The sequence below is a fragment of the Salvelinus alpinus genome, chromosome 17 (genome assembly GCF_045679555.1).
Source record: "Salvelinus alpinus chromosome 17, SLU_Salpinus.1, whole genome shotgun sequence".
NCBI lineage: Eukaryota > Metazoa > Chordata > Actinopteri > Salmoniformes > Salmonidae > Salvelinus > Salvelinus alpinus.
Window position 1 is genome coordinate 31337079 of NC_092102.1, and position 27601 is coordinate 31364679.

Here is a 27601-nt window from a genome sequence, read left to right on the forward strand (position 1 = left end):
CTAGTCTACAAGACCAGTGTTGGTCTACAGAATCCTTTAATGCAACAGTGAGAATTTTTTGTTTTTTGTTTGGTGTTATGCACAATCTTATTGGGTCCATATTACTCAGAGAGAGAGAGAGAGAGCGAGAAATAGGGTTGTGCATTCTGTTGCATTCTCCATCATCTTTTCTGCATGATAGGGGAGTTTACTCATATCACAACTACATGCCACAGTTAACATCTCAGTGTGCAGGACAGGTCCACTCCCTTGCACTGTGCTCTCACTGCCAGCTACCAGTGTTAGACACTACTCATTAAAAAAAACGCTCACAACTGACCAATCCAACCACGAAGCCCGCCAGTGCCTAGGAACTTCTCCTGTCTCGGACCTCTCCCCTGTGGATATAGGACCACGGTACTACCAACAGACAGTCGCAACAGAACGACGGATATGAACTAGCTTGCCTTCTCTTAAACAATGAGCTGAAGCTGGACAGTCAACACGGAAGAGACCTAGTTCACTCACTCATCTGCGACCGACGCTGGAATGACGGAACGTTGTCTATATTTTTCACCGCTGTAGGCTAATGCCTTGCACTTTTTTGAGATCGGCTACCTGGACTTGATAAAACAGTCTCCCAACGCCGTCCACTGAGGATGGGGACTTTTATACGGAAAATAGGAGCATTTTGGTGAATCATACTCTTCAATTATTTGGTTTATTTTTTACTCTTACTGTGAATTCTTGCGCGTCTGACTTCGAGGAGGGAATCCTTTGGCTGTTTTTGCAATCCGCCTTTTGAATGATGCAAATCGACAGCAAATCTCGCGCTGGTTTTCCGCACGTTCGGCGACTAGTCGTTAAATAGCTATTACTTTTATTGACAGGTGCATTGGAGATGCTACAGGTGCATGGTATGGATTTTTATATGAAACACATTCCCATAGATCACATATTAAGTGCACCAATATTGACGATTGCATGTGTTTTTATTAGCTTGGAGAGAGTTGAATATGTAGGTTATTGTGAGGTGTACTAATTTACCTGCCTTCTGAACTGCAAACGATTTCAATGTCACTCAGCATTGTTTATAGCCATTAAGCGAGACTGTGAGCACAATGGAACTCAAAGTAGAATCCGAAGAAATGGACTGCAACCAGCCACCCCCAGTTGAGGCTTTTGCGCAAAACTCAACGCTGCACGGTATTTCGCACATTTTCACCTATGAGAGGGTCTGCATCAAGCGCTGTCTATGGGTCGTGTTCTTCCTGGGCTCCTTGACTTTCTTACTGTTTGTGTGCGTGGACCGAATACACTTCTACCTGGAGTACCCACACGTCACCAAACTGGACGAGATCTCGACCCCGGTGATGGTGTTCCCCGCTGTCACGTTCTGCAACCTCAACTCGTTCCGCTTCAGTCGCGTGACGCGCAATGACCTGTACCACGCAGGGGAGCTGCTAGCGCTGCTCAACCAGAGGTGAAGTAAACAAGTGGCACGCGATTCTCTATAGAATGCACTAGGTTACCTTTGTCCAGAGCCCTGAAATGGTGCCATTTCAGATCCAGCAAAACATTTTAATAGTAGGGTATGTTGCCACTGGGCAAAAACCGGTTGAATCAACATTGTTTCCATGTCATCAAAAAATAAATACATGTGAGGACGTTGAATCAAGGTGGGAAACTAATTGGATTTGCAAAAAGTCATCAATGTCAGGCCATTTAGTCTTTTTTCACCCACATTTGAACCTTCATCCAATGATGGTGAAATGTTTTGTTGATTTCTCGTTGAATTCATGTTATTTGCCAACTCAACCAAATGCAAATAAAAACTAGACGTTGAACTGATGTCTGTGCCCAGTGGGTTGTGTATTAACCCTACTAAAAGCAACACTCAGATGTAACACTCACAACACTTTTTACCTTAACACCAAGATTTTAACAATTGCAAATTTGCTGTGCATCCTTAGGCAAACACATTTTTACAGGAAATAAGTTGGCACAATTAATAGTTTTATTTTATAAAGATAGAAACTTTGAAAGGGTGTGTTTTTCCCCAAACATACTCAGCATAACTGATTACACAATTGTTCTGTATAAACAAGTGGATTATTTATCTTTAGCCTCCCCTACTGGTATATGCTGTGTATGTATGCATATATCTAACTTCATAGATTTAACTTCATTAGATTACATATACAACTTTTTCTAAATGACAAAATATTACATACATTTACCTCAAAATATTCTATAATCATATATATATATATAAGTTCATAAATCTAACTTCATTAGATTGCATACAGTGAGCTCCAAAGGTTTTGGGACAGTGACACATTTTCTGTTGTTTAGGCTCTGTACTCTAGCACTTTGGATTTAAAATGGTACAATGACTATGAGATTAAAAATTAGTGGACCAAAAGTATTGGGACAAATTCACTTATATATGCATAGCACACAATGACTAATCAAATCAAATTGTATTTGTCACATACACATGGTTAGCAGATGTTAATGCAAGTGTTGCAAAAATGCTTGTGCTTCTAGTTCCGACAATGCAGTAATAACCAACGAGTAATCTAACCTAACAATTTCACAACAACTACCTTATACACACAAATGTAAAGGGATAAAGAATATGTACATAAAAATATATGAATGAGTGATGGTACAGAACGGCATAGGCAAGATGCAGTAGATGGTATCGAGTACAGTATATATATATGAGATGAGTAATCAAATCAAATCAAATTTTATTAGTCACATACACATGGTTAGCAGATGTTAATGCGAGTGTAGCGAAATGCTTGTGCTTCTAGTTCCGACAATGCAGTAATAACATTTACATTTACATTTAAGTCATTTAGCAGACGCTCTTATCCAGAGCGACTAATAACCAACAAGTAATCTAACCTAACAATTCCACAACTACTACCTTATACACACACACAAGTGTAAAGGGATAAAGAATATGTACATAAAGATATATGAATGAGTGGTGGTACAGAACGGCATGGCAAGATGGTGTAGATGGTATAGAGTACGGTATATACATATGAGATGAGTACTGTAGGGTATGTAAACATAAAGTGGCATAGTTTAAAGTGGCTAGTGGTACATGTATTACATAAAGATGGCAAGATGCAGTAGATGATATAGAGTACAGTATATACATATGAGATGGGTAATGTAGGGTATGTAAACATTATATTAAGTGGCATTGTTTAAAGTGGCTAGTGGTACATTTTTACATAATTTCCATCAATTCCCATTTTTAAAGTGGCTGGAGTTGAGTCAGTATGTTGGCAGCAGCCGCTAAATGTTAGTGGTGGCTGTTTAACAGTCTGATGGCCTTGAGATAGAAGCTGTTTTTCAGTCTCTCGGTCCCTGCTTTGATGCACCTGTACTGACCTCGCCTTCTGGATGATAGCGGGGTGAACAGGCAGTGGCTTGGGTGGTTGTTGTCCTTGATGATCTTTATGGCCTTCCTGTGACATCGGGTGGTGTAGGTGTCCTGGAGGGCAGGTAGTTTGCCCCCGGTGATGCGTTCTGCAGACCTCACTACCCTCTGGAGAGCCTTACGGTTGTGGGCGGAGCAGTTGCCGTACCAGGCGGTGATACAGCCCGACAGGATGCTCTCGATTGTGCATCTGTAGAAGTTTGTGAGTGCTTTTGGTGACAAGCCGAATTTCTTCAGCCTCCTGAGGTTGAAGAGGCGCTGCTGCGCCTTCTTCACAACGCTGTCTGTGTGGGTGGACCAATTCAGTTTGTCCGTGATGTGTACACCGAGGAACTTAAAACTTTCCACCTTCTCCACTACTGACCCGTCGATGTGGATAGGGGGGTGCTCCCTCTGCTGTTTCCTGAAGTCCACAATCATCTCCTTTGTTTTGTTGACGTTGAGTGTGAGGTTATTTTCCTGACACCACACTCCGAGGGCCCTCACCTCCTCCCTGTAGGCCGTCTCGTCGTTGTTGGTAATCAAGCCTACCACTGTAGTGTCATCCGCAAACTTGATGATTGAGTTGGAGGCGTGCATGGCCACGCAGTCGTGGGTGAACAGGGAGTACAGGAGAGGGCTCAGAACGCACCCTTGTGGGGCCCCAGTGTTGAGGATCAGCGGGGTGGAGATGTTGTTACCTACCCTCACCACCTGGGGGCGGCCCGTCAGGAAGTCCAGGACCCAGTTGCACAGGGCGGGGTTGAGACCCAGGGTCTCGAGCTTGATGACGAGTTTGGAGGGTACTATGGTGTTAAATGCTGAGCTGTAATCGATGAACAGCATTCTCACATGGGTATTCCTCTTGTCCAGATGGGTTAGGGCAGTGTGCAGTGTGGTTGCGATTGCGTCGTCTGTGGACCTATTGGGTCGGTAAGCAAATTGGAGTGGGTCTAGGGTGTCCGGTAGGGTGGAGGTGATATGGTCCTTGACTAGTCTCTCAAAGCACTTCATGATGACGGAAGTGAGTGCTACGGGGCGGTAGTCGTTTAGCTCAGTTACCTTAGCTTTCTTGGGAACAGGAACAATGGTGGCCCTCTTGAAGCATGTGGGAACAGCAGACTGGGATAAGGATTGATTGAATATGTCCGTAAACACACCAGCCAGCTGGTCTGCGCATGCTCTGAGAACGCGGCTGGGAATGCCGTCTGGGCCTGCAGCCTTGCGAGGGTTAACACGTTTAAATGTTTTACTCACCTCGGCTGCAGTGAAGGAGAGCCCGCAGGTTTTGGTAGGGGGCCGTGTCAGTGGCACTGTATTGTCCTCAAAGCGGGCAAAAAAGTTGTTTAGCCTGTCTGGGAGCAAGACATCCTGGTCCGCGACGGGGCTGGTTTTCTTTTTGTAATCCGTGATTGACTGTAGACCCTGCCACATACCTCTTGTGTCTGAGCTGTTGAATTGCGACTCGATTTTGTCTCTGTACTGGGACTTAGCCTGTTTGATTGCCTTGCGGAGAGAATAGCTACACTGTTTGTATTCGGTCATGCTTCCGGTCACCTTGCCCTGGTTAAAAGCAGTGGTTCGCGCTTTCAGTTTCACGCGAATGCTGCCGTCAATCCACGGTTTCTGGTTTGGGAATGTTTTAATCGTTGCTGTGGGTACGACATCGTCAATGCACTTCCTAATGAACTCGCTCACCGAATCAGCATATTCGTCAATATTGTTGTTGGACGCAATGCGGAACATATTCCAATCCGCCTGATCGAAGCAGTCTTGAAGCGTGGATTCAGATTGGTCGGACCAGCGTTGAACAGACCTGAGCGCGGGAGCTTGTTGTTTTAGTTTCTGTTTGTAGGCTGGAATCAACAAAATGGAGTCGTGGTCAGCTTTTCCGAAAGGGGGAGGGCCTTATATGCGTCGCGGAAATTAGTATAACAATGATCTAGGGTTTTTCCAGCCCTGGTAGCACAATCGATATGCTGATAGAATTTAGGGAGTTTTGTTTTTAGATTAGCCTTGTTAAAATCCCCAGCTACGATGAATGCAGCCTCAGGGTGTGTGGTTTCCAGTTTACAAAGAGTCAGATAAAGTTCGTTCAGGGCCATCGATGTGTCTGCTTGGGGGGGAATATATACGGCTGTGATTATGATTGAAGAGAATTCCCTTGGTAGATAATGCGGTCGACATTTGATTGTGAGGAGTTCTAGATCAGGTGAACAGAATGACTTGAGTTCCTGTGTGTTGTTATGATGATCACACCACGTCTCGTTAATCATAAGGCATACCCCCCCGCCCCTCTTCTTACCGGAAAGATGTTTGTTTCTGTCGGCGCGATGCATGAAGAAACCAGCTGGCTGCACCGACTCCGTTAGCGTCTCTTGAGTTAGCCATGTTTCCGTGAAGCAGAGCACGTTGCAATCCCTGATGTCTCTCTGGAATGCTACCCGTGCTCGGATTTCATCAACCTTATTGTCAAGAGACTGGACATTGGCGAGTAGTATGCTAGGGAGTGGAGCGCGATGTGCCCGTCTCCGAAGCCTGACCACGAGACCGCCTCGTTTGCCCCTTTTACGGCGTCGCACAGGGTCGCCGGCTGGGATCAGATCCATTGTATTGGGTGGAAGGCAAAACACTGGATCCGTTTCGGGAAAGTCATATTCCTGGTAGGAACGATGATGAGTTGACGTTAATCGTATATTCAGTAGTTCCTCCCGACTGTATGTAATGAAACCTAAGATTACCTGGGGTACCGATGTAAGAAATAACACATAAAAAAACAAAATACTGCATATTTTCCAAGGAACGCGAAGCGAGGCGGCCATCTCTTTTCGGCGCCGGAAGTCTAATGTAGGGTATGTAAACATTATATTAAGTGGCATTGTTTAAAGTGGCTAGCGATACATTTTTTACATACATTTTTCCATTAATAAAGTGGCTGGAGTTGAGTCAGTATGTTGGCAGCAGCCACTCAATGTTAGTGGTGGCTGTTTAACAGTCTGATGGCCTTGAGATAGAAGCTGTTTTTCAGTCTCTCGGTCCCAGCTTTGATGCACCTGTACTAACCTCGCCTTCTGGATGATAGCGGGGTGAACAGGCAGTGGCTCGGGTGGTTGTTGTCCTTGATGATCTTTATGGCCTTCCTATGACATCGGGTGGTGTAGGTGTCCTGGAGGGCAGGTAGTTTGCCCCCGGTGATGCGTTGTGCAGACCTCACTACCCTCTGGAGAGCCTTACGGTTGTGGGCGGAGCAGTTGCCGTACCAGGCGGTGATACAGCCTGACAGAATGCTCTCGATTGTGCATCTGTAAAAGCATCCACATTAATATAGAAGTGTTTAGAAATGCATTCTATTCTTATTTACAATAAAAGCGACTCCAAAATGACACAATACATTATTTACCATTCCTTTCTATTGGCCACAAAATAATCTGAAACACAACCAAAACAAACAGCAAATGCATCCAAGAAATTTGAAGAGTCAGAAGTTTGATGTAGTCATTGCGTGCTATGAATAGTTTTTAATACATAACTGAATTTGTTCCAATAGTTTTGGTCCACTAAAATGGGGAGACCATGTACAGAAAGGGCTGTAATTTCTAAACGGTTATGCTCAGTCTGACAGTCTGCACTCTATCATTTCAAATACAAAGTGCTTGAGTACACTCCAAAAACAAACTAAAAAATTGTCACTCTCCCAATACTTTTGGAGCTCACTGTATATAACTTTTTCTAAATGACAAATGTTACATACATTTACCTCAATCTTTTGTTGGAGTGAGATAAGGAATTGAGATGAGAGATTACATTTTTAGTTGAGCAAGAGTAGTGGGAGCCAGGGAAAGTGTTGGTGACATGAAATGGTTTCTGTGAAAATTAAAGGCTGGGGGCATTTTACCCCGGTGGGGGAGGGGGGGAATCAAAGAGAGTTAATTTGTCATAGTCAGTAGTTACCTCAAGGTAGTTACATCCTCGGGAAGCACTTTGTCACTCTGATACTTCCATTTCCTTACTGTTGGTGAGTCATGCCAGCCACGCTTAGAGAGAAAGCCCCGATTTGTCTGCCTTGGATGGATGAGCCGAGAGGACTTTGCCGTCACAAAACCCCAGAGAAGAACAACAGCAGCTCTGAGAGAATGGTATTAACGCCTCGCTCATTGGTCCACAGCTCCATGTAGTCTACAACTTGGAATAACAAGATATGTGGGACTTAAAACGCTGGGAAAGGGCTCTGATGGCTCTGATTAACATGAGCCAAAGTTAAACCATATTTGAACGAATGCATTTTGTTGACTCTCGAAGACCGCCCTCCACAGTCTTTTCTGTATATTGTCATTTTAGTCCCAGCATTCCATCAACCTCATTGTTACCCTACTTCAAACCTACAGTTGCTTGATGTTTCCACTAGGAATGACAGAAAATGTATAGTTATCTATAGTTTAAAAAAATAATGTTTATATTGTAAACAGTAACATCCGTTTGGTCTAGGTCTGTGAACTAGACATGGGCAAGAAGGAGGGAGTGGTGAAGAGGGGGGCGGGGGGTGCATCATATTTCCATACAGACAGTTTATGACTAATACCAGCCTGAGACACTGTGATAAACACACTGCTATTCCCATGGTGTCAGTTTCGTCTCAGAAATGTCAGTGCTGATGGTTGATGAGACAATCACAGCAGCCCTGTCTGACTCTGCATCTCTCCCTGTTTGATTGTTGACGCCTGCTGGACTTTGCAGCAACAGCTGCTGCATTTCCTCAACGCACACAGCATCTGACGTGGAGTTACAGGAAGCACACCCACACACTCACACACAAGTGGAGAGGAAGGACTGTCACTGGACAGAGAGAGACAGGAGAGATAGCGAGAAAGAGAGAGGGAGTGAAGAGACAAGAAATAGATAGGAGGGAGCAGATGAGAGATGGCTGAAAAAGATGGAAAGAAGAACTAGAACTGATAGAATTAGGGATATGAGGCCCAGCAGGCACCAGTGTGTTTAGTGGTTTGGTTTTCATTCAGGGGGAAATGTCCCCATTTCATCATTTATGACAATTCCACACTGTCACTAAAATTACCACTTCAATCACGGTGGTATGGCTGATGAAAGCTTTGTACAATGTAACATCTGGTGTAGGTTTCTGTTTCTTGAGAGATAGAAATTGTACATATTTGTGAATTAAGCTTTATGAATGAGTAAATCTCCTTATCCTCCCTCTCAGGGGAAGAAACTTGTGTCACATTATCAACAGCGATCAGTTCCAATGTAATATCATATGACAGCAGACCCAGTATCTGTTTGAAATGGTAGACCAACGTTCCATAATCTCGTGGGCACTTGGTCTGAGGCAACATTTATAATGTCATATTCTTCAGAAAAGAAAGAACTCGGTAGATGAGATAAAAGGGCAAGCTTTTCATTTCCCAAGAGGGAGAATTTAACAATTGCCATTTTCAAGAAGTCTGCTTTTTCCATTCAGGGAGTCACTGAGAATGGTTGCTTAGCAGAGAGGAAAATATCAGGCTTTCTTCCCCAATCCCACAACTTTAAAAACATTTGAGTTGTTAGGCAAATTAGAGTTGGTGCTTATTCACTTATCCCATCTCCCAAGGTAGAGAGGCGATGTAGTTATTCCCTCATTTGTTAAGCCCTCATCCAGAAATGAAAGCACTTTGTCTCTCTCTTTCTACCCTCTTTCTCTTTCTCTCTCTCTCCCTGCCACTTTTAGTGTTTGCAATGGCTGGTCTGGGGAAATGTTTTGTGGCGTGATATTAAAACTCCATTCATACTTGGGAAAAAGTGTCTGCCGGGGCTGATTCTGTCAGGCTTGTGTGCGTTTGGGATTTTATTTCATACTGTAAGTGCACACTTGGCAGCTTTGTCCACTGCAACAATATTGGGGAGCAAAGGTCTCAACTCTATTAAGTCCTGCTTTAATCAACGGAAGGCTTTGCCTGAGATGGCACTTAGCAACAGCCAGAGAGAACATCTAAATTGGATCAGATCAGTACCTTCCGAGGTACTGGGCCATGCTCTCACCTCATCGGCATAATGAAGTTTTGAACCAAATTTGTGAGGTGGAATAGTAGGTAGGCAATTCAATGTTTAATGGCTTTCAGTTTGATGATTCTGGCTTTCTACTGAACTTAGATTACTCAAGGGATTTGATGGCCCTGTAACTCCTAGTCTTTTTACATAGATTGGCCACACAGTTTAATGCAACACTCTACTTTTGAGATTTGTTGTGTGTCCATTCACACTGCCAACACCAATTGGTCCTGTGCACAAATATGACTATAATCCCCTTCTTATGAGCCAAACCTATTTGAAGAAGCCTAAATCCTGCTCATTCTTTTACAGCCCTATAAAGTTTTGACGTGTTTAATGATACCACAGCACGGCATCGCCAAGTCAATATGGAGTGTGCCAGTTGACGTTATGCTGCTATGTATTCTTGCTGGGCAGCAGGCAAACATTATGGTCAGATTTAGTTGGCCTCTCAGCTACTCTATTAAAAGATGAACTCCCACTGATAATGTTTTGTGAGTGGGATGACTCTCCCTTCCAACTGTGAGTCACGCGCAATTATTCTGTGCGTAGATGGAATGAGGATGAGCACACACACACACACACACACACACACGTGTTGCCGCTCTCTCACACACACACATGCACACACAGATGCAAGCACACACACACACACACAAATACACACATGGGTACATACATGTACAGTACATACTACACCCAGAGTTCAGTAGGCTACACACCACAAAATAAACATGTGTGAGGGCACTAGGTACACATGATTTATAGACTTGTGGACAAACATGTTTTCTAAGTGAATTGTTTATATGTTTTATAAGTAACAAAGTACATTTTATAAGTGGACGTTGTGTGAGAGAGCTTTTCATCAAGGCTAGTCTTTCCAGCCAGACTTGCAGCTGAGGTAGCAAGTGCAACACTTCTAGTAGAGTATGGCTCATGATCAAGCTAGATCAAGGTTACTACAGCTTAGTCCTTGGAAAAGGTAATAGAAAGACAGTTTGTTCTTCTCAAGAGTTGGGAGAATTCGCTTTATATTAATAAACCAAAACTAAAGAGATTCACAATCAATTTATTTAATGTAAGATCACGATGTGCCTGTGTCTAAAAACCTTTCAAAAATAATTTCTTGTTATGCCATTTCCATACATTCACATCTTATTCTTAAGAGCTCAAGTCTGCTCAAACTGATTGTCAAGCTTTCAAAAATATTTTTTTAGTGGGAATCAAATCACATTGTATTTGTCAGATGCTTCGTAAACAACAGGTGTAGACTAACAGTGAAATGCTTACTTACTGGCCCTTCCCAACAATGCAGAGAAACAAATAGAAATAATAGAAAAATAATAACACAAGGAATAATTACACAATGAGTAACGATAACTTGGCTATATACACGGGGGAACCAGTACAGAGTCAATGTGCAGGGGTACGAGGTAATTGAGGTAGATATGTATACTGAACAAAAATATTAATGCAACATTTAAAGGGTTCATCCCATGTTTTTAATGAGCTGCAATAAAAGATTCCAAAAATGATCCATATGCACAAAAAACGTATTTCTCTTAAATGTTGTGCAAAAATGTGTTTGCATCCCTGTTAGTGAGCATTTCTCCTTTGCCAAGATAATCCATCCACCAGACCGGTGTGGCATATCAAGAAGCTGATTAAACAGCATACAATGCCTTGCAAAAGTATGCAACCCCCTTGGTGTTTTTCCTATTTTGTTGCAATACAACCTGTAATTTAAATAGATTTTAATTTTAATTTTATGAAATGGACATACACAAAATAGTCCAAATTGGTGAAGTGAAATGAAAAAAGAACTTGTTTCAAAAAAGTATGTATTCACCCCCATTGCTATGAAGCCCCTAAATAAGATCTGGTGCAACCAATTACTGTCAGAAGCCACATAATTAGGTAAATAAAGTCCACCTGTGTGCAATCTCAGAATATATACACCTGTTCTGAAAGGCCCCATCACCACTAAGCAAGGGGCACCACCAAGCAAGTGGCACCATGAAGACCAAGGAGCTCTCCAAACAGGTCAGGGACAAAGTTGTGGAGAAGTACAGATCAGGGTTGGGTTATAAAAAAATATCTGAAACTTTGAACATCCCATGAAGCACCATTAAATCCATTATTAAACAATTTAAAGAATATGGCACCACATCAAACCTGCCAAGATAGGGCCGCCCACCAAAACTCACGGACCAGGCAAGGAGGGCATTAATCAGAGAGGCAACAAAGAGACCAAAGATAACCCTGAAGGAGCTGCAAAGCTCCACAGCGGAGTTTGGAGTATCTGTCCATAGGACCACTTTAAGCCATACACTCCACAGAGCTGGGCTTTACGGAAGAGTGGCCAGAAAAAAAGCCATTGCTTAAAGAAAAGAAAACACGTTTGGTGTTCGCCAAAAGGCATGTGGGAGACTCCCCAAACATATGGAAGAAGGTACTCTGGTCAGATGAGACTAAAATTGAGCTTTTTTTTGCCATCAAGGAAAACGCTATGTATAGTACAAACCCAACACCTCTCATCAGCCCGAGAACCCCACCCATCATGCTGTGGGGATGTTTTTCATCGGCAGGGACTGAGAAACTGGCCAGAATTGAAGGAATGATGGATGGCGCTAAATACAGAGAAATTCTTGAGGGAAACCTGTTTCAGACTTCCAGAGATTTGAGACTGGGACGGAGGTTCACCTTCCAGCAGGACAATGACCCTAAGCATACTGCTAAAGCAACACTCGAGTGGTTTAAGGGGAAACATTTAAATGTCTTGGAATGGCCTAATCAAATCCCAGACCTCAATCCAATTGAGAATCTGTGGTATGCCTTAAAGATTGCTGCACACCAGCGGAACCCATCCAACTTGAAGGAGCTGGAGCAGTTTTGCCTTATAGAATGCGCAAAAATCCCACTGGCTAGATGTGCCAAGATCATAGAGACATACCCCAAGAGACTTGCAGCTGTAATTGCTGCGAAAGGTGGCTCTACAAAGTATTCCCTTTGGGGGGGTGAATAGTTATGGATGCTCAAGTTTTCTGTTTTTTTGTGTTATTTCTTGTTTGTTTCACAATAAAAAATTATTTTGCATCTTCAAAGTGTTGTGTAAAACAAATCAAATCAAATATTATTTGTCACACATACACATGGTTAGCAGATGTTAATGCGAGTGTAGCGAAATGCTTGTGCTTCTAGTTCCGACAATGCAGTAACCAACTAACAATTCCACAACTACTACCTTATACACACAAGTGTAAAGGGATAAAGAATATGTACATAAAGATATATGAATGAGTGATGGTACAGAACGGCATAGGCAAGATGCAGTAGATGGTATCGAGTACAGTATATATAAGATGAGTAATGTAGGGTATGTAAACATAAAAGTGCATAGTTTGTGTAAATCAAATGATAAAACCCCCCCAAAAATCTATTTTAATTCCAGGTTGTAAGGCAACAAATTAGGAAAAATGTCAAGGGGGGTGAATACTTTCACAAGCCACTGTAATCTTTACACAGATACCCCCTGGGCTGGAGACAATAAAAGGCCACTCTAAAATGTGCATTTTGTCACACAACACAGTGCCACAGATGTCTCAAGGTTTGAGGGAGCATCCAGTTGGCATGCTGGCTGCAGGAATGACCACCAGAACAGTTGCTAGAGAATTTTACGTTCATTTCACTACCATAAGCCACCTCCAACGTTGTTTTAGAGAATTTGGCAGTACGTCCAACCAGACTCACAACTGCAGAGGTGTAACCACGCCAGCCCAGGACCTCCACATCCGTCTTCTTCACCTGCGGGATTGTCTGAGACCAGCTACCCAGACAGCTGATGAAACTGAGGAGTATCTATGTTGGTAATAAAGCCCTTTTGTGGAGAAAAAACTATTCTGATTGGCCTGGCTCCCTAGTGGGTAGGCCTATGCCTTCCCAGGCCCACCCATGGCTACGCCCCTGCCCAGTCATGTGACATCCATAAATCTATGGATTTAAAAAGGGCCTAATTTCTTTATTTCAATTGACTGATTTCGTTAAATGAACTGTAACTCAGTAAAATCCTTGAAATTGTTGCATGTTGCATTAATATTTTTGTTCAGTATACTGTACATATACAGAAAGTATTCAGATCTCTTGACTTTTTCCACATTTTGTTACATTACAGCCTTATTCTAAAATTGATTAAATCGTTTTTTCCCCTCATCAATCTACAATACCCCATAAAGACAAATCAAAATCAGGTTTTTACATTTTTTTGCAAATGTAAAAAAAAAAAAAAAAACAGATACCTTCTTTACATAAGTATTCAGACTTTCCTATGAGACTCGGTCAATGCAGATAGTCCGGGTAGCTATTGGTTAACTATTTAACTAACTATTTAGCAGTCTTGTGGCTTCGAGGTAGAAGCTATTCACGGTCCTGTTGGTTCCACTCTTGCTGCATTGGCACCGCTTGCTGTGCGGTAGCAGAGAGAACCGTTTATGACTTGGGCGGATGGAGACTTTGACAATTTTTAGGGTCTTCCATTGACACCGCCTGGTATAGTGATCTTGGATGGCAGGGAGCTCGGCCCCAGTGATGTACTGGGCCTTCCGCACTAACCTCTGTAGCGCCTTGCAGTCAGATACCAAGCAGTTGCCATAAAAAGGGATAATTCAGCCAGTCAAGATGCTCTCAATGGTGCAGGTGTAGAACTTTTTGAGGATCTGAGGGCCCATGCGTAATCTTTTCAGCTTCCTGAGGTGGAAGAGTTGTTGTCGTGCCTTCTTTACGTCTGTGTTAGTGTGTGTGTACCATAATAATTCCTTAGTAATGTCGACACCTAGGAACTTGAAGCTCTTGACTCGCTCCACTACAGCCCTGTCGATGTGGATGGAGGCATACTCTGCCCTCCGTTTTCTGTAATCCACAATCAGCTTGTTTGTCTTGCTGATGTTAAGGGAGAGGTTGTTGTCCTGGCACCACACTGGCAGGTTATTGACCTCCTCCCTATAGGCTGTCTCATCGTCGGCGTGATCAGGCCTACCACCGTCGTGTCGTCAGCAAACTTAATGATGGTGTTGTAGTCATGCGAGGCCACACAGTTGTGGGTGAACAGGGGATACAGTGGGAGACTAACCATGCACCCCTGAGGGGCCCCGTGTTGAGGGTCAGCGTGGCGGATGTGTTGTTGCCTACCCTCAGCATCTGGGGTAGACCACTAAGAAGTCCAGGATCCAGTTACAGAGGGAGGTGTTTAGTTCTAGAGTCCTGAGCTTAGTGATCAGCTTTATGGGCATTATGGTGTTGAACGCTGAGCTATGGTCAATCAACAGCATTCTCCTCTTGTCCAGATGGGAGAGGGCAGTGTGGAGTGCAATAGAGATTGCATCATCTGTGTATCTGTTGGGGCGGTATGCGAATTGGAGTGGGTCCAGGGTGTCTGGGATGATGGTGTTGATGTGAGCCATGACCAGCTTTTCAAAGCATTTCATGGCTACAGACAGATTCCCTTGGCATTCTTGGGCACAGGGACTATGGTAGTCTGCTTGAAGGTATTAAAGAGTGGGAAGAGGAATAGCAGGAAAAAGGGAATGAATCTACCTCTGTTTGAATATGCTGAAATTGAACGTTTGTGACTAGACTAATAAAAATCCCTCTTTTGGACTCCTTCCTTCTCGCTTTCTTTGTCTCTCTCTCTCTCTCTTTTTTCTCTCTCTCCTTCGCTCTCTCTCTGTCTCTCTAGGTATGAGATCAGGGACACCCATTTGGTGGAGGAAAGTGTTCTGGAGACCCTGAAGGTCAAAGCTGACTTCCACAACTTCAAGCCCCGCCCCTTCAACATGCGTGAGTTCTACGACCGCACAGGACATGACATCAAGGAAATACTGCTGGCGTGTCACTTCCGGGGTGCCGAGTGCAGAGCCGAGGACTTCCAAGTGGTAAGTTACCTGAAGACCTCAGATCATCTTTCAAAAAAAAATGTATGTACCAAAGAGAGGAAAAACACAATCTGCTATTACTGTATTTCCCAAAAATGGTATAATACAGTATGTGAATCTCCATTCTGCCTCCCGAGTCTGTTCCTAGTGTATTTGACTGCACCTCAAAGTCAAAATTGACCTATTTCACAATTAATTAATTAAATGTATTGCTTTAATGAGCGTGGTGGCCCTACTGTGCTTTGTGACTCAACCAAGCATGAATGCCCTCTTTTGCTCACTCACCATGCCCACAGATGCTGTTTGAGAGGTCTGGCAACAAACAGAATCCCTTTTTTGTAATGTGTTTGTTAATTCCTTCAAACAGCGTTTGTACTGTAGAGAGTGGCTGGCACGGCATACTGTGTGGCGCTATCCTCAGAGACTTGGTGTTCAAAGATGCATGTGGGAAGTGGATGTGGAATATGTGGTAGAGAGTGGATGAAAGATGCATGTTGAAGGGAGACATTACATAGAGTTGTGGGATACTGTATGTAATGGATGGTATATGTGGGTGGCACCGTAAACGTTTGTTCTGTATTTACTGCAGCGAGCTACTGCTACTTCAACATAAGGTTTTACTTTGAAATCTCCCACTGGGTTACAGTCTCCTCGCCATAAACCTGCTGCGTTGGCTGATGATAGATCCTCTACCAGTTGCCAAAAGTCTCTCAGGCATCTTCCATTCATTTTCAGTCTTGGAGAGTACACTGCCTTTATGCTCTGCCCACTGCCCCATTGTTTAGTTTCTATAAAATTGTGATTGTCTTGGACACCATGTGATATCTCACCAGAGGACAGTTATAGAGGAGAGAGAGAAAAAGAGAGCTACAGTAGTTTTCCTATAATGATGATTGACAGAGCATATCAAGTCCCTTATAGCAGCTGTGGCAAGAAATATTTTGTCATTATACTGCACAGTATTCATTCATCTTTGCCATTCTTTAAAATGAAACACCCCGGCAGGCCGACACTGTCCTGTTCCACTCCCCTCCTGTCCTCGCAGCACTACTCAGAGAGAGTGAGAGAGAGAGAGCGAGAGAGAGAGCGAGAGAGAGCGAGAGAGAGAGAGAGCGTGAGCGAGTGAGAGGAAGAGAGAAGGAGAGCGTGTGAGAGAGACATTTCTCTCCCCTTTGAAGACTGGCGTGGCTCTCAGGAAATTGCATCTGGACACAGATGGCCAGAGATTATTACAGACACCTGTGATAATCTGAAGTACCCAAAAGGGCCACTACTACCCTAGGACTAGGGTTGCAAAGGGAGGGTATACTACCACTAAACTACCATAATTTGGTTATCTTTCAAGGATTTTATGTAATCTATCACAAGACATCTAGTGGCCCTTTTGGGTACTTCAGATTATCACAGGTGTCTGTAATAATCTCTGGCCCTCTGTGTGGCCTTATCACATGTACAATATATTAAATAATTAAAAAAGATGATCTAAAATCGAATAAAATATAATGACAAAGCTCCGACCCAACTTTTCTATTTTGTGATTATTTTGGCATTTTTGACAACATGTATCCGCTATAATTTCTTATGATCTAAAAAAAACTTTGAACATCAGATCTGTAAACTCCCAGAATTTGGGTATCTTTCAAGGATTTTATGTAATCTATCACAAGACATCTAGTGGCCCTTATATTAACTGATTTGATCTCTAGTCGTGCTCAATTGTTCTGTCACTTCTTGTATGGTGAGCGCCATTAAATCAAACAAGCATTTATTAAGAATCTCGCAGATCAACTTCGCCCAACTCTCCACCATGCTTGAAAATATGAAAAGTCGTACTAAGTGATGTGTTTGCCACAAAAATATCGCTTTGTATTCAGGATAAAAAGTTAATTTCTTTGTCACATTTTTTACAGTTTTACTTTAGTGTCTTGCAAACAGGATTTATGTTTTGGAATATTTGTATTCTGTACAGGCTTCCTTCTTTTCACTCTGTCATTTAGGTTAGTATTGTGGTGTAAGTACAATGTTGTTGATCCATCCTCAGTTTTCTCCTATCACAGCAATTAAACTCTGTAACTGTTTTACAATCACCATTGGCCTCATTGTGAAATCCCTGAGCGTTTTCCTTCCTCTCCGGCAACTGAGTTAGGAAGGACACCTGTATTGTTGTAGTGACTGGGTGTATTGATATACCATCCGAAACACAATTGATAACTTCTCCATGCTCAAATGGAAATTCAGTGTCTTTTTTAAAACATTTTCACCCATCTACGAATAGGTGCCCTTCTTTGCGAGGCTTTGGAAAACCTCCCTGGTCTTTGTGGTTGAATCTGTGCTTGAAATTCCCTTCTCAACTGAGGGACCTTACATGTAATTGTATGTGTGGGGCACAGAGATGGGGTAGTCATTCAAAAAATAATGTTAAGCACTATTATTGCACACATTTCCTCCGACCATTTCTCCGACCATTTCCTGGTTGCTAAAATTCTTATAGTTTTCCTAATTTCAGTTTATGTGACAAAACAAAACTTAAGAATGGGAAGCATAGAAATAGCACACATAGAACAGATCTACTGCTTCTTAGACTTGCTTTCAATAAGCATGACAGATCTATAACTCACATTTCTATCGGAATTTGGTCGGTTTGCCCAAAAAGTTACATCTTGCATCTTTAAGTGGAGATCTCTCAACAATCATCTCATGATAGCACTTTGGTAATAGTCAGTGACAAATATCATAGGTAATCAGGGATGGGCTTGGTTAAGACCCTGGATGTGAGACCAAAGGGTAGCTGTAGATCAGTGGTCACTAACCTTTTCTGAGTCAAGATCACTTTCGCAGTCAAAAAGCAAGCTGAGATATACTGCTCAGATGTTCTTTTTTTACATTAACCTCACACAAACAGTTTTGTAGGAATGAGGTTTGGGCAGTAGGCCTAATACATTATCACAGCATATTGGCTATTTGATTGGCCTGCCAATATTGTTAATCAGAAAATATTATATTGAAAAACTCGAGCTTTGATAACAAAATAGATCAGTTGGTTTAGCACGTGTGAGGCACTGTGGAGCATTAATTGAAATAATTTGCTTTTTATTTTACTGGACTGATGGTACCTGCATCTGATGGTCAACGAGGTCAAATCATGATGTCAGTCATCTTCAGGTCGAAAATTCGGAGCTCTAGAAAGTTGTCTGAGTTTCCGATTTGGAATTCCAAGTTGGATGACGTTCAAAACAATTTTTCCCAACCGCCTCTCACGGTCCCTGCTCTCTCCTTCCTTTCCTCCGGTGAGACTGACCAGAGAGAGGGGACACCGTCTTCCACCGGATGGTGAAACTCGAGTCGCACCGTATCTGCCTCATGCACAAATTCAGAGGGAGTTAAATATTTTGTAATATTAAAATCGACACAACGAGCTGCTAATAATAATGAAACGCAGGGCTATCGATACTTGGCTACTCATTCATTGCAGCTGCAGCCCAAGCGGAAGTACGGAGAAGCGTGTTTTGTTATAGTGTTGAATAAAAACAGTGACAGTGCTGAATATAAACTTAAACATGAACTCACTCATAAAAACAGCAGCTCTTTACTGTATTCGTTGACGGTCTCTCTGTGGTCATGGTTTTAAAGTTATTAAATCTTACGTAGGCTAGTAGCCATTTAAACTTGGCTGTGGCCAGGGTCATGGAAGCTCTGTAGCCACGGTGATTTGAGCTATCCGATTGGGCAGCGCAGTACGTGCACTCGATTTAGTCACAGATTTGCCAGTCTGCCGGGTAGGCGGAGTTTGTCTCATGGCAACACTTTGCTTACCCGGTGCGCAGGACTTTTAAATCAAGTGCACCTACCGTTAACAGCTCAACATGATTTTAAAGAAGGAGCACAATCCTTTATCGTTCGCTGGCTTTTCTACAGAAATATTTGGTGATCGACTAGGAATGCCTTGAAGATCGACCAGTCGATCGCGATCGAACGGTTGGAGACCAGTGCTGTAGATAGATAAATTCTCCAGTAGGTGCTTCCCAGCCTATTGTTTTTTCTGATAGTGGAAGATCTGACGTTGTTTTAAAGGTACAAATTCAACAGATTTTATACAAGGTTTGTCTTATACAAGGTTTGTCTTGTTGAAATTTGTTTACCATGATGACATAATCCTGTGGTTGAAATTTCCCCCTCAAAACAACAGTTTACGTTAATGTATTTTCCACATCACAATACGTTGACAAAATACATTGAAACTATGTTGATTCAACCAGATTCTGCACAGGGGGTTGAGGTCAGGTGATATTTTATCTCATCTCATTATCCAATCATTACGCTCGTTGAGTAAGATGCTATCGAGGATGAGTTTGATGAGATTTTGCCTTGGACAATAATTGTGAATGATTTATTCCATTATGATATGCCAATCACTGGGATGGAGATTATATATTGCAGAAAGTGCCTGGGGAGATGGATGCTTGTAGCCTACATTTTAACAACCAATCCAATGACGTGGAATAGTGGCAGACCCAATTGCATCTGATTTAAAAACTGACTGGTGTTGACCAGGAAAAAATACCACTCATTTAATTAAAAGATTAGAAAATCATCCTTCCTAGATAGTTATTATGATAACGACCTCATTCTTAGACTATTGCTTTATTTGAAGGGTTATCTTCAAAGCAATAGCCCTATGTACATGTCAATGTAAGGAGATAAATTACTTTCCTCTTGATATGCACTGAGTACTTTTTGAATCATTCACTTTTGGCTGATTTGCATTATTCATGTCGGTACCCAAACATACCCCCTGGGTGTAAGTGAGGTTATTAAGACACAATGATAGTGCGCTACTGCGAGAAGCAACTTGGAAACATATTTGCCTGAGATATTCATATCCACAATCAAAGTGTGTTGAGAAAGAGTGTAAATTGCGAAGTGATTTCCAAATGAATAAGCATAAATGATAAAGAGGCAGCAATTACAGAGTCATTGAGTGAATCCTCCACCCTTCCTGGCTGTCAATGACTGGGGGTGGAATGGAATGATCATGGATAATTGGCCTCTTAAACATGGCCGTGGGACAAAGCGATGGAGCTGTTTCAAAAAGCCTCTCAATTGAACTGAAGGAGAGAATTGAAAAGAGTGAGCGAGCGAGGTGGAGAGAGAGAGAGAGACAGAGCGACTGAGAGAGAATGTAGAGTGAGAGCAGGATCAGAGAGAGCGAGAGAGAGAGGTGGAGAGAGAGCAAGACAGAGCGACTGATAGAATGTAGAGTGAGAGCAGGATCAGAGAGAGCGAGAGAGAGGTGGAGAGAGAAAGAGAGACAGAGCAACTGATAGAATGTAGAGTGAGAGGAGGATCAGAGAGAGCGAGAGAGAGGAGGAGAGAGAGCAAGACAGAGCGATTGATAGAATGTAGAGTGAGAGCAGGATCAGAGAGAGCGAGAGAGAGCAAGACAGAGCGACTGATAGAATGTAGAGTGAGAGCAGGATCAGAGAGAGAGAAACTGAGAGAGACAGACATAGAGAAAGAGAGAGATACAGTAAGAGAAAGGGTGAGAAAGCATCCTACTCTGGGGAGCTCTGCCTCATGCTCTGCTGGTCGGCAGCTCTCTCTTGTTTGTCAAAAGCAGGCTTTGACAAGTCTACCCAGGGAACCAAGTTTAAAGTTGTATTAGTCGTATGTACAGGATACACATGGTATACACCATCCAACGAAATGCTCACTTGCAACATCCTTATTTGCTGGAACCAGGCACAGCAGCTCTGTTAGGTTACTGTGTGCTTCTTCTGAGCTCTCTGCTATACTCTGTGCCATGTCAGCTGTGCTATTACTTCCTCTGATCACATTGTCTGTCTGTCATGTCGATGCTGGCAACAACCTTTTCCTTGAGAAGTTTTTCGGTGATAGACAAATGCAAAGCAACAAATCATTGGCTTCCTCACAAAAACAAACGTTGATCTTTGCTGTGGAAATGACGGAGTCCATCTAAATCATCTTGGCTCCTGGACTCTGTCCACACATTTCAAGGCTGCGTTGAAACAATGACTGGTAAATGATCCAAGACCAGCTCAGTTAATCCCTACCATTGTGACAATGAGTCGTCATAATGCTGTATCGAATGTACATGATCTTAGGGGCATTGGCAAACACAATGTAAGTCATTTAATTTATGTACCCCTAATTGCACCGAATACAACTGTTTGAGCCTATAAACCAGAGTTACACTGTTAGCACTGAGGCGGTGAGCAATAGTAGGAAGACCACTTTATGCAGCTCACCCTGCACTATCAACTCCAATGTAAATAACATGAGTTAGTCTACCTCTGATAAGCTTCCCAGTAAAGCATTAAAAACAATCAAGCAACCCAGAAAAGTGCTAAAAATAGCCCATATTAACATATTTAGCCGAAGAAACAAGGTCCATGAAGTCAATAACTTGCTTGTAACAGATGACATTCATATTCTGACTATCTCTAAAACTCACTTAGATAATACCTTTGATGATACAGTGGTAGCAGTACATGGTTATAACATTTACCGAAAAGACAGAAATGCCAACGGAGGCGGTGTTGCGGTCTATATTCAGAACCAGATTCCTGTAAAGCTTAGAGACGATCTAATGTTAAATACTGTTGAAGTATTATGGCTACAGGTTAATCTGCCTCACCTAAAGCCCATTCTTGCGGGAAGCTGCTATAGACCACCAAGTGCTAACAGTCAGTATCTGGATAATATGTGTGAAATGCTTGATAATGTATGTGATATCAACAGAGAAGTATATTTTCTGGGTGATTTCAATATTGACTGGCTATCATCAAGCTGCCCACTCAGGAAAAAACTTCAAATTTAATTCCTGTGCTGTTTGTAACCCTGATAGGTTGTCAGTCAACCTATCAGGGTTACAAACAGCACAGGAATTAAATCATCAACATGTACTGATCACATTTTACTAATGCTGCAGATATTTGCTTTAAAGCAGTATCCAAATCCATAGGATGTATTGTTGATCATATGTTGATGAGCAATGCCACTTAATACAATGTCTACATACCCTACATTACCCATCTCATATGTATATATACTGTACTCTATATCATCTACTGCATCTTGCCATCTTTATGCAATACATGTACCACTAGCCACTTTAAACTATGCCACTTTATGTTTACATACCCTACAGTACTCATCTCATATGTATATACCGTACTCTATACCATCTACTGCATCTTGCCATGCCGTTCTGTACCACCACTCATCCATATATCTTTATGTACATATTCTTTATCCCTTTACACTTGTGTGTGTGTGTAAGGTAGTAGTGTGGAATTGTTAGGTTAGATTACTGTTGGTTATTACTGCATTGTCGGAACTAGAAGCACAAGCATTTCGCTACACTCGCATTAACATCTGCTAACCATGTGTATGTGACTAATAAAATTTGATTTGATTTGATTTGATTTGATTTGATGATGTAAAGAAATTTGCTGGTATATTTGTTGGTATGTGGTGTGTAATGAGGAGCAACCAGACGCTGCACTTGACGCATTTATGAAACGACCTATTCCAGTTACTAATAAGCACACACCCATTAAGAAAATGACTGTAAAAACTGTTAAATCCCCTTGGATTGATGAGGAATTGAAAAATTGTATGGTTGAGAGGGATGAGGCAAAAGGTATGGCAATTAAGTCTGGGAGCCCAACTGATTGGCAAATGTACTGCAAATTAAGAAATCATGTGACTAAACTAAATAAAAATAAACTACACTATGAAACAAAGATAAATTATATAAAGAATGATAGTAAAACGCTTTGGGGCACCTTAAATTAAATTTTGGGGAAAAAGCCAACCCGGCTCCTTCATTCATTGAATCAGATGGCTCATTCATCATAAAGCCCACTGATATTGACAACTACTTTAGTTACTTTTTCATTGGCAGATAAGCAAACTTAGGGATGACATGCCAGCAACAAACGCTGCCACTACACATCCAAGTATATCGGACCAAATTATGAAAGACAAGAATTGTACTTTTGAATTCCGTAAAGTCAGTGTGGAAGAGGTGAAAAAATGATTGTTGTTTATCAACAATGACAAGCCACCGGGGTCTGACAATCGGGATGGAAATAGCCGATTGGCTCAAATAGCCGACCAAAGCCTGCTACCAACCCTTAGTAAACTTCTGGAAAAAATGGTGTTTGACCAGATACAATGCTATTTCACAGTAAACAAATTGACAACCGAATTTCAGCATGCTTATAGGGAAGGACACTCAACAAGAACAGCACTTACATAAATGACTTATGATTGGCTGAGAGAATTTGATAATAAAATGATTGTGGGGGCTGTCTTGTTAGACTTCAGTGCAGCTTTCAACATTATTGATCATAGTCTGCTGCTGGAAAAACGTATGTGTTATGGCTTTACACCCCCTGCTATAATGTGGATAAAGAGTTACTTGTCTAACAGAACACAGAGGGTGTTCTTTAAGGGAAGTCTCTCAAATATAATCCAGTTAGAATCAGGAATTCCACAGGGTAGCTGTTTAGGCCCCTTGCTTTTTTAAATGTTTACTAACGACATGCCACTAACTTTGAGAAAAGCCAGAGTGTCTATGTATGCGGATGACTCAACACTATACACGTCAGCTACTACAGTGACTGAAATGACTGCAACACTCAACAAAGAGCTGCAGTTAGTTTCAGAGTGGGTGGCAAGGAATAAGTTAGCCCTAAATATTTCTAAAACTAAAAACATTGTATTTGGAACAAAACACGCACAAAACCCTTAACCTCAACTAAATCTTGTAATATATAATGTGGAAGTTGAGATGCCTAAACTGTTTGGAGTAACCCTAGATTGTAAACTGTCATGGTCAAAACATATTGATGCAGTAGTAGCTAAGATGGGGAAAAGTCTGTCTATAATAAAGCGATGCTCTGCCTTCTTAACAACACTATCAACAAGGCAGGTCCTACAGGCCCTAGTTTTGTCGCACCTTGACTACTGTTCAGTTGTGTGGTCAGGTGCCACAAAAAAGGACTTAGGAAATGGCTCAGAACAGGGCAGCACGGCTGGCCCTTGGATGTACACAGAGAGCTAATATTAATCATATACATGTCAATCTCTCCTGGCTGAAGGTGGAGGAGAGATTGACTTCATCACTACTTTATTTATGAGAGGTATTGACATGTTGAATGCACCGAGCTGTCTGTCTAAACTACTGGCACACAGCTCAGACACCCATGCATACCCCACAAGACATGACACAAGAGGTCTCTTCACAGTCCCCCAAGTCCAGAACAGACTATGGGAGGCACACAGTACTACATAGAGCCACGACTACATGGAACTCTATTCCACATCAAGTTACTCATGCCAGCAGTAAAATTAGATTTAAAAAAAAAACAGATAAAAAGACACCTTATGGAACAGCGGGGACTGTGAAGCAACACAAACATTGGCACAGACACATGCAAACTCACACAATAACATATGCACTATACATACACATGGATTTTGTACTGTAGATATGTGGTAGTGGTGGAGTAGGGGCCTGAAGGCACCCAGTGTGTTGTGAAATCTGTGAATGTATTGTAATGTTTTTAAAATTGTATAAGCTGCCTTAATTTTGCTGAAACCCTGCTGCCAAAGCAGCAGCTAATGGGGATCCATAATAAATACAAATACAAACTTAAATGTGCTGTTGCCTGTTACATCATCAAATCCCATCTTAATTGGGGGGAAACAAAAGCACTGTGTGAAACTTATTAATAATTAACAAAACCAAGTCAGACTTAACTCATGCTTTGTGACATGTTGAAGAGTGGCTGTGAGACTGTGAGTGCATCATGCACCCCCGACACACATCAGATCCTCTCTATTCAATCCAATGTAGTCTGGCTGAAGCTGTGTTTCTTTTTACAGGCATCTGTTCGAGGAAAGCCTTCAGCCCTGGCCTGAACCTCCCTAAAATAATAACCTGGGATGAATGTAGGTGAATATCTCTTTTAGCTTTGTCTCTCGTGACAGCCTTAGCTAATTTGGTTCTGGGTGCCGAGATTACCCGTAGGTTGATAACAGAGAAACATTTTTAAGATAGAGACTAGAGGAACCAGACTAGAGAATGAGCCCCTCCTCCCACTGGCAAGTCGAACAAGAAGCCCCAGGCACTGCATTCCCCACGAGCTGCTCTGTTCTGTTGTGTTCACACCCAGTGACACATCATCACCAGGCAGGGTCAGAGACCTCCTGGGCATCAGGACCCTGTCATAACTCCTCACACTCAGGCCCTCGAGCGATGTTTATCCCTCCATTCTCCCTCTCTATTTTTCTCTTCTTTTTTTCTCAAAACAATTTTTCCTCATCTCTCCATTTCGACCACTGCATTGTGCATCCCCTTCACATCACCCCCATGGGCATGACAATTCTCATTATCTTTTCATGCTGCACTCTCTATATCCTCCACCCTTTTCCCTCCTTCTCGCCTTCCCCTGGCATCCCTCTTTATCCCTTGTTTCCTAGCACCAGGTTTTCTAAAAAAGACGTCTTGGCCAAGAGAGGTGAGGTGGACATTTTAGGAGCATGTAAAATCACTTAAGGTGCAGCGCTGAAGGTGATCCCTTATGCCTTTGTGATGAGGCATGCATGCTTTACCAAATGAGTTTCATTCCCTCTGCTGAATACAGTGTATTTAGTGCTGACCATCTCACAAGTTTGATCGATGGTGAAGATTTACCTAAAGCAGTGGATGAATACTCATAAAGCTTATGAAGGAAAGTAATGAAGTAATGCTATAGGCTAGCCAAAGTCCAGATGTCAGCACTGGGCCAGCCAAATAGACCTGGAAAGTGGAGGTGATGGGAGAGTGCATGTAATTGTATGTTTACATATGCTGACAGGCACACACACACACACACTCAGGCATATGCATGTGCATGCAAGCACACACACACACAGGCACAAACACACACTTGCACACATACACACTCACGCACACACTCGCACACTCACACACACACACCTTCATGACTCAAACCGACCAAGAGGGACAAGAGGAACTGACCCAATATTTTTTATTTGATTTGCTTTTCCAATTCTTCATAAAATACAGCAAAACAGATTATAGGCGGCATAGAAAACACATCCAAGTAAGTGCAGAAGTTTAAACTGTATGAAGGCATTTCTCTAACATTGATTCTAAGCTTACCCTTTCATGCCTTAGCACAGTTTGATAACCCTATCCAAACCCCTCATTGAAACTGGCCTCCAGATGAGAGATCAGTGGTGTTGCTCAAACATGCTCTATTTGCCCAGACCTGAGAGAGAGAGAGCGAGGGAGAGAGAGAGGGAAAAATGCTCTTTTTGAATACATTTCAGACGTGGTAGAAAAACAGTGTGTCTGAAAATAGCTCTGTGCTGGCTGCACGAATCTGCTCTGCGCATGGTTTATTTATCCTGAGGATTAGTGCAGGTGACTGGATGGCTGGCTTTCTGTGCTGTGTGTGTTTGATGTAGGTTGGCATGGGCCTCTCTGAATCAGACCCCTTTGATGCTCCTCTGAGGGACAGGCAGAGACAGGAGAGGGGAGCTCTGGTGGTGGGATATAAACTGGACTGGACCGTCCTGTCCCCAAATGTCAGACAAGGGACCGACCTGTAAAACAGTAATAGGGAGAGGGAGGGAGGGAGAGAGAGAGAATAGGAGAGAGAGAGAATAGGAGAGGGAGAGAGAGGGAGAGGGAGAGAGAGAGAATATGAGAGGGAGGGATAGGGGGAGAGAGAGAGAATAGGAGAGAGAGAATAGGAGAGGGAGAGAGAGAGAGAGAGGGAGGGAGATGGAGAGAGAGAGAGGGAGAGGGAAAGAGAGCTGGAGAGAGAGCGGGGGTGAGAGAGACAGAGAGAAAGAGAGAGAGGGACAGAGGGCGGTAGATCATTGGGGAGAGGAAGGATAATGGGCCAGGTGCTGCAGGTTCTGGTTTATTTAATATACAGTAGAAGTAATGTACTGTAACCACAGCACGAGGCTTTGAAGTCCAGGAGTATTCATTCCATCTTCAGAACGTCCTTTGGCAAGGTCGGACATACGGACAACTCAGTATTAACCTCATGCACTGTGTGTGTGTGTTTGAGTGGCCAGGTATGTAAATCTCAAATCAAATCGTCTGTAACATTGTCATTGTCGAAGACTGCTTAAACTGTGTATTTAAATGTTTGGCATCATA

The 27601-nt window shown here is 42.5% G+C and overlaps 1 protein-coding gene across 1 annotated transcript in view; it reads left to right on the forward strand.

The window, feature by feature from the left end:
- The first annotated feature begins 204 nt into the window (after positions 1 to 204).
- LOC139542757 (acid-sensing ion channel 1-like) overlaps positions 205 to 27601 on the forward strand; it is a 114437-nt gene continuing 87040 nt past the window's right edge. The window contains exons 1-2 of the mRNA XM_071348560.1: positions 205 to 1462; positions 15195 to 15390. Of these exons, the coding sequence (XP_071204661.1) occupies positions 1101 to 1462; positions 15195 to 15390 (558 nt within the window). The 5' untranslated portion in view covers positions 205 to 1100. The remainder of the gene's footprint in view (positions 1463 to 15194; positions 15391 to 27601) is intronic.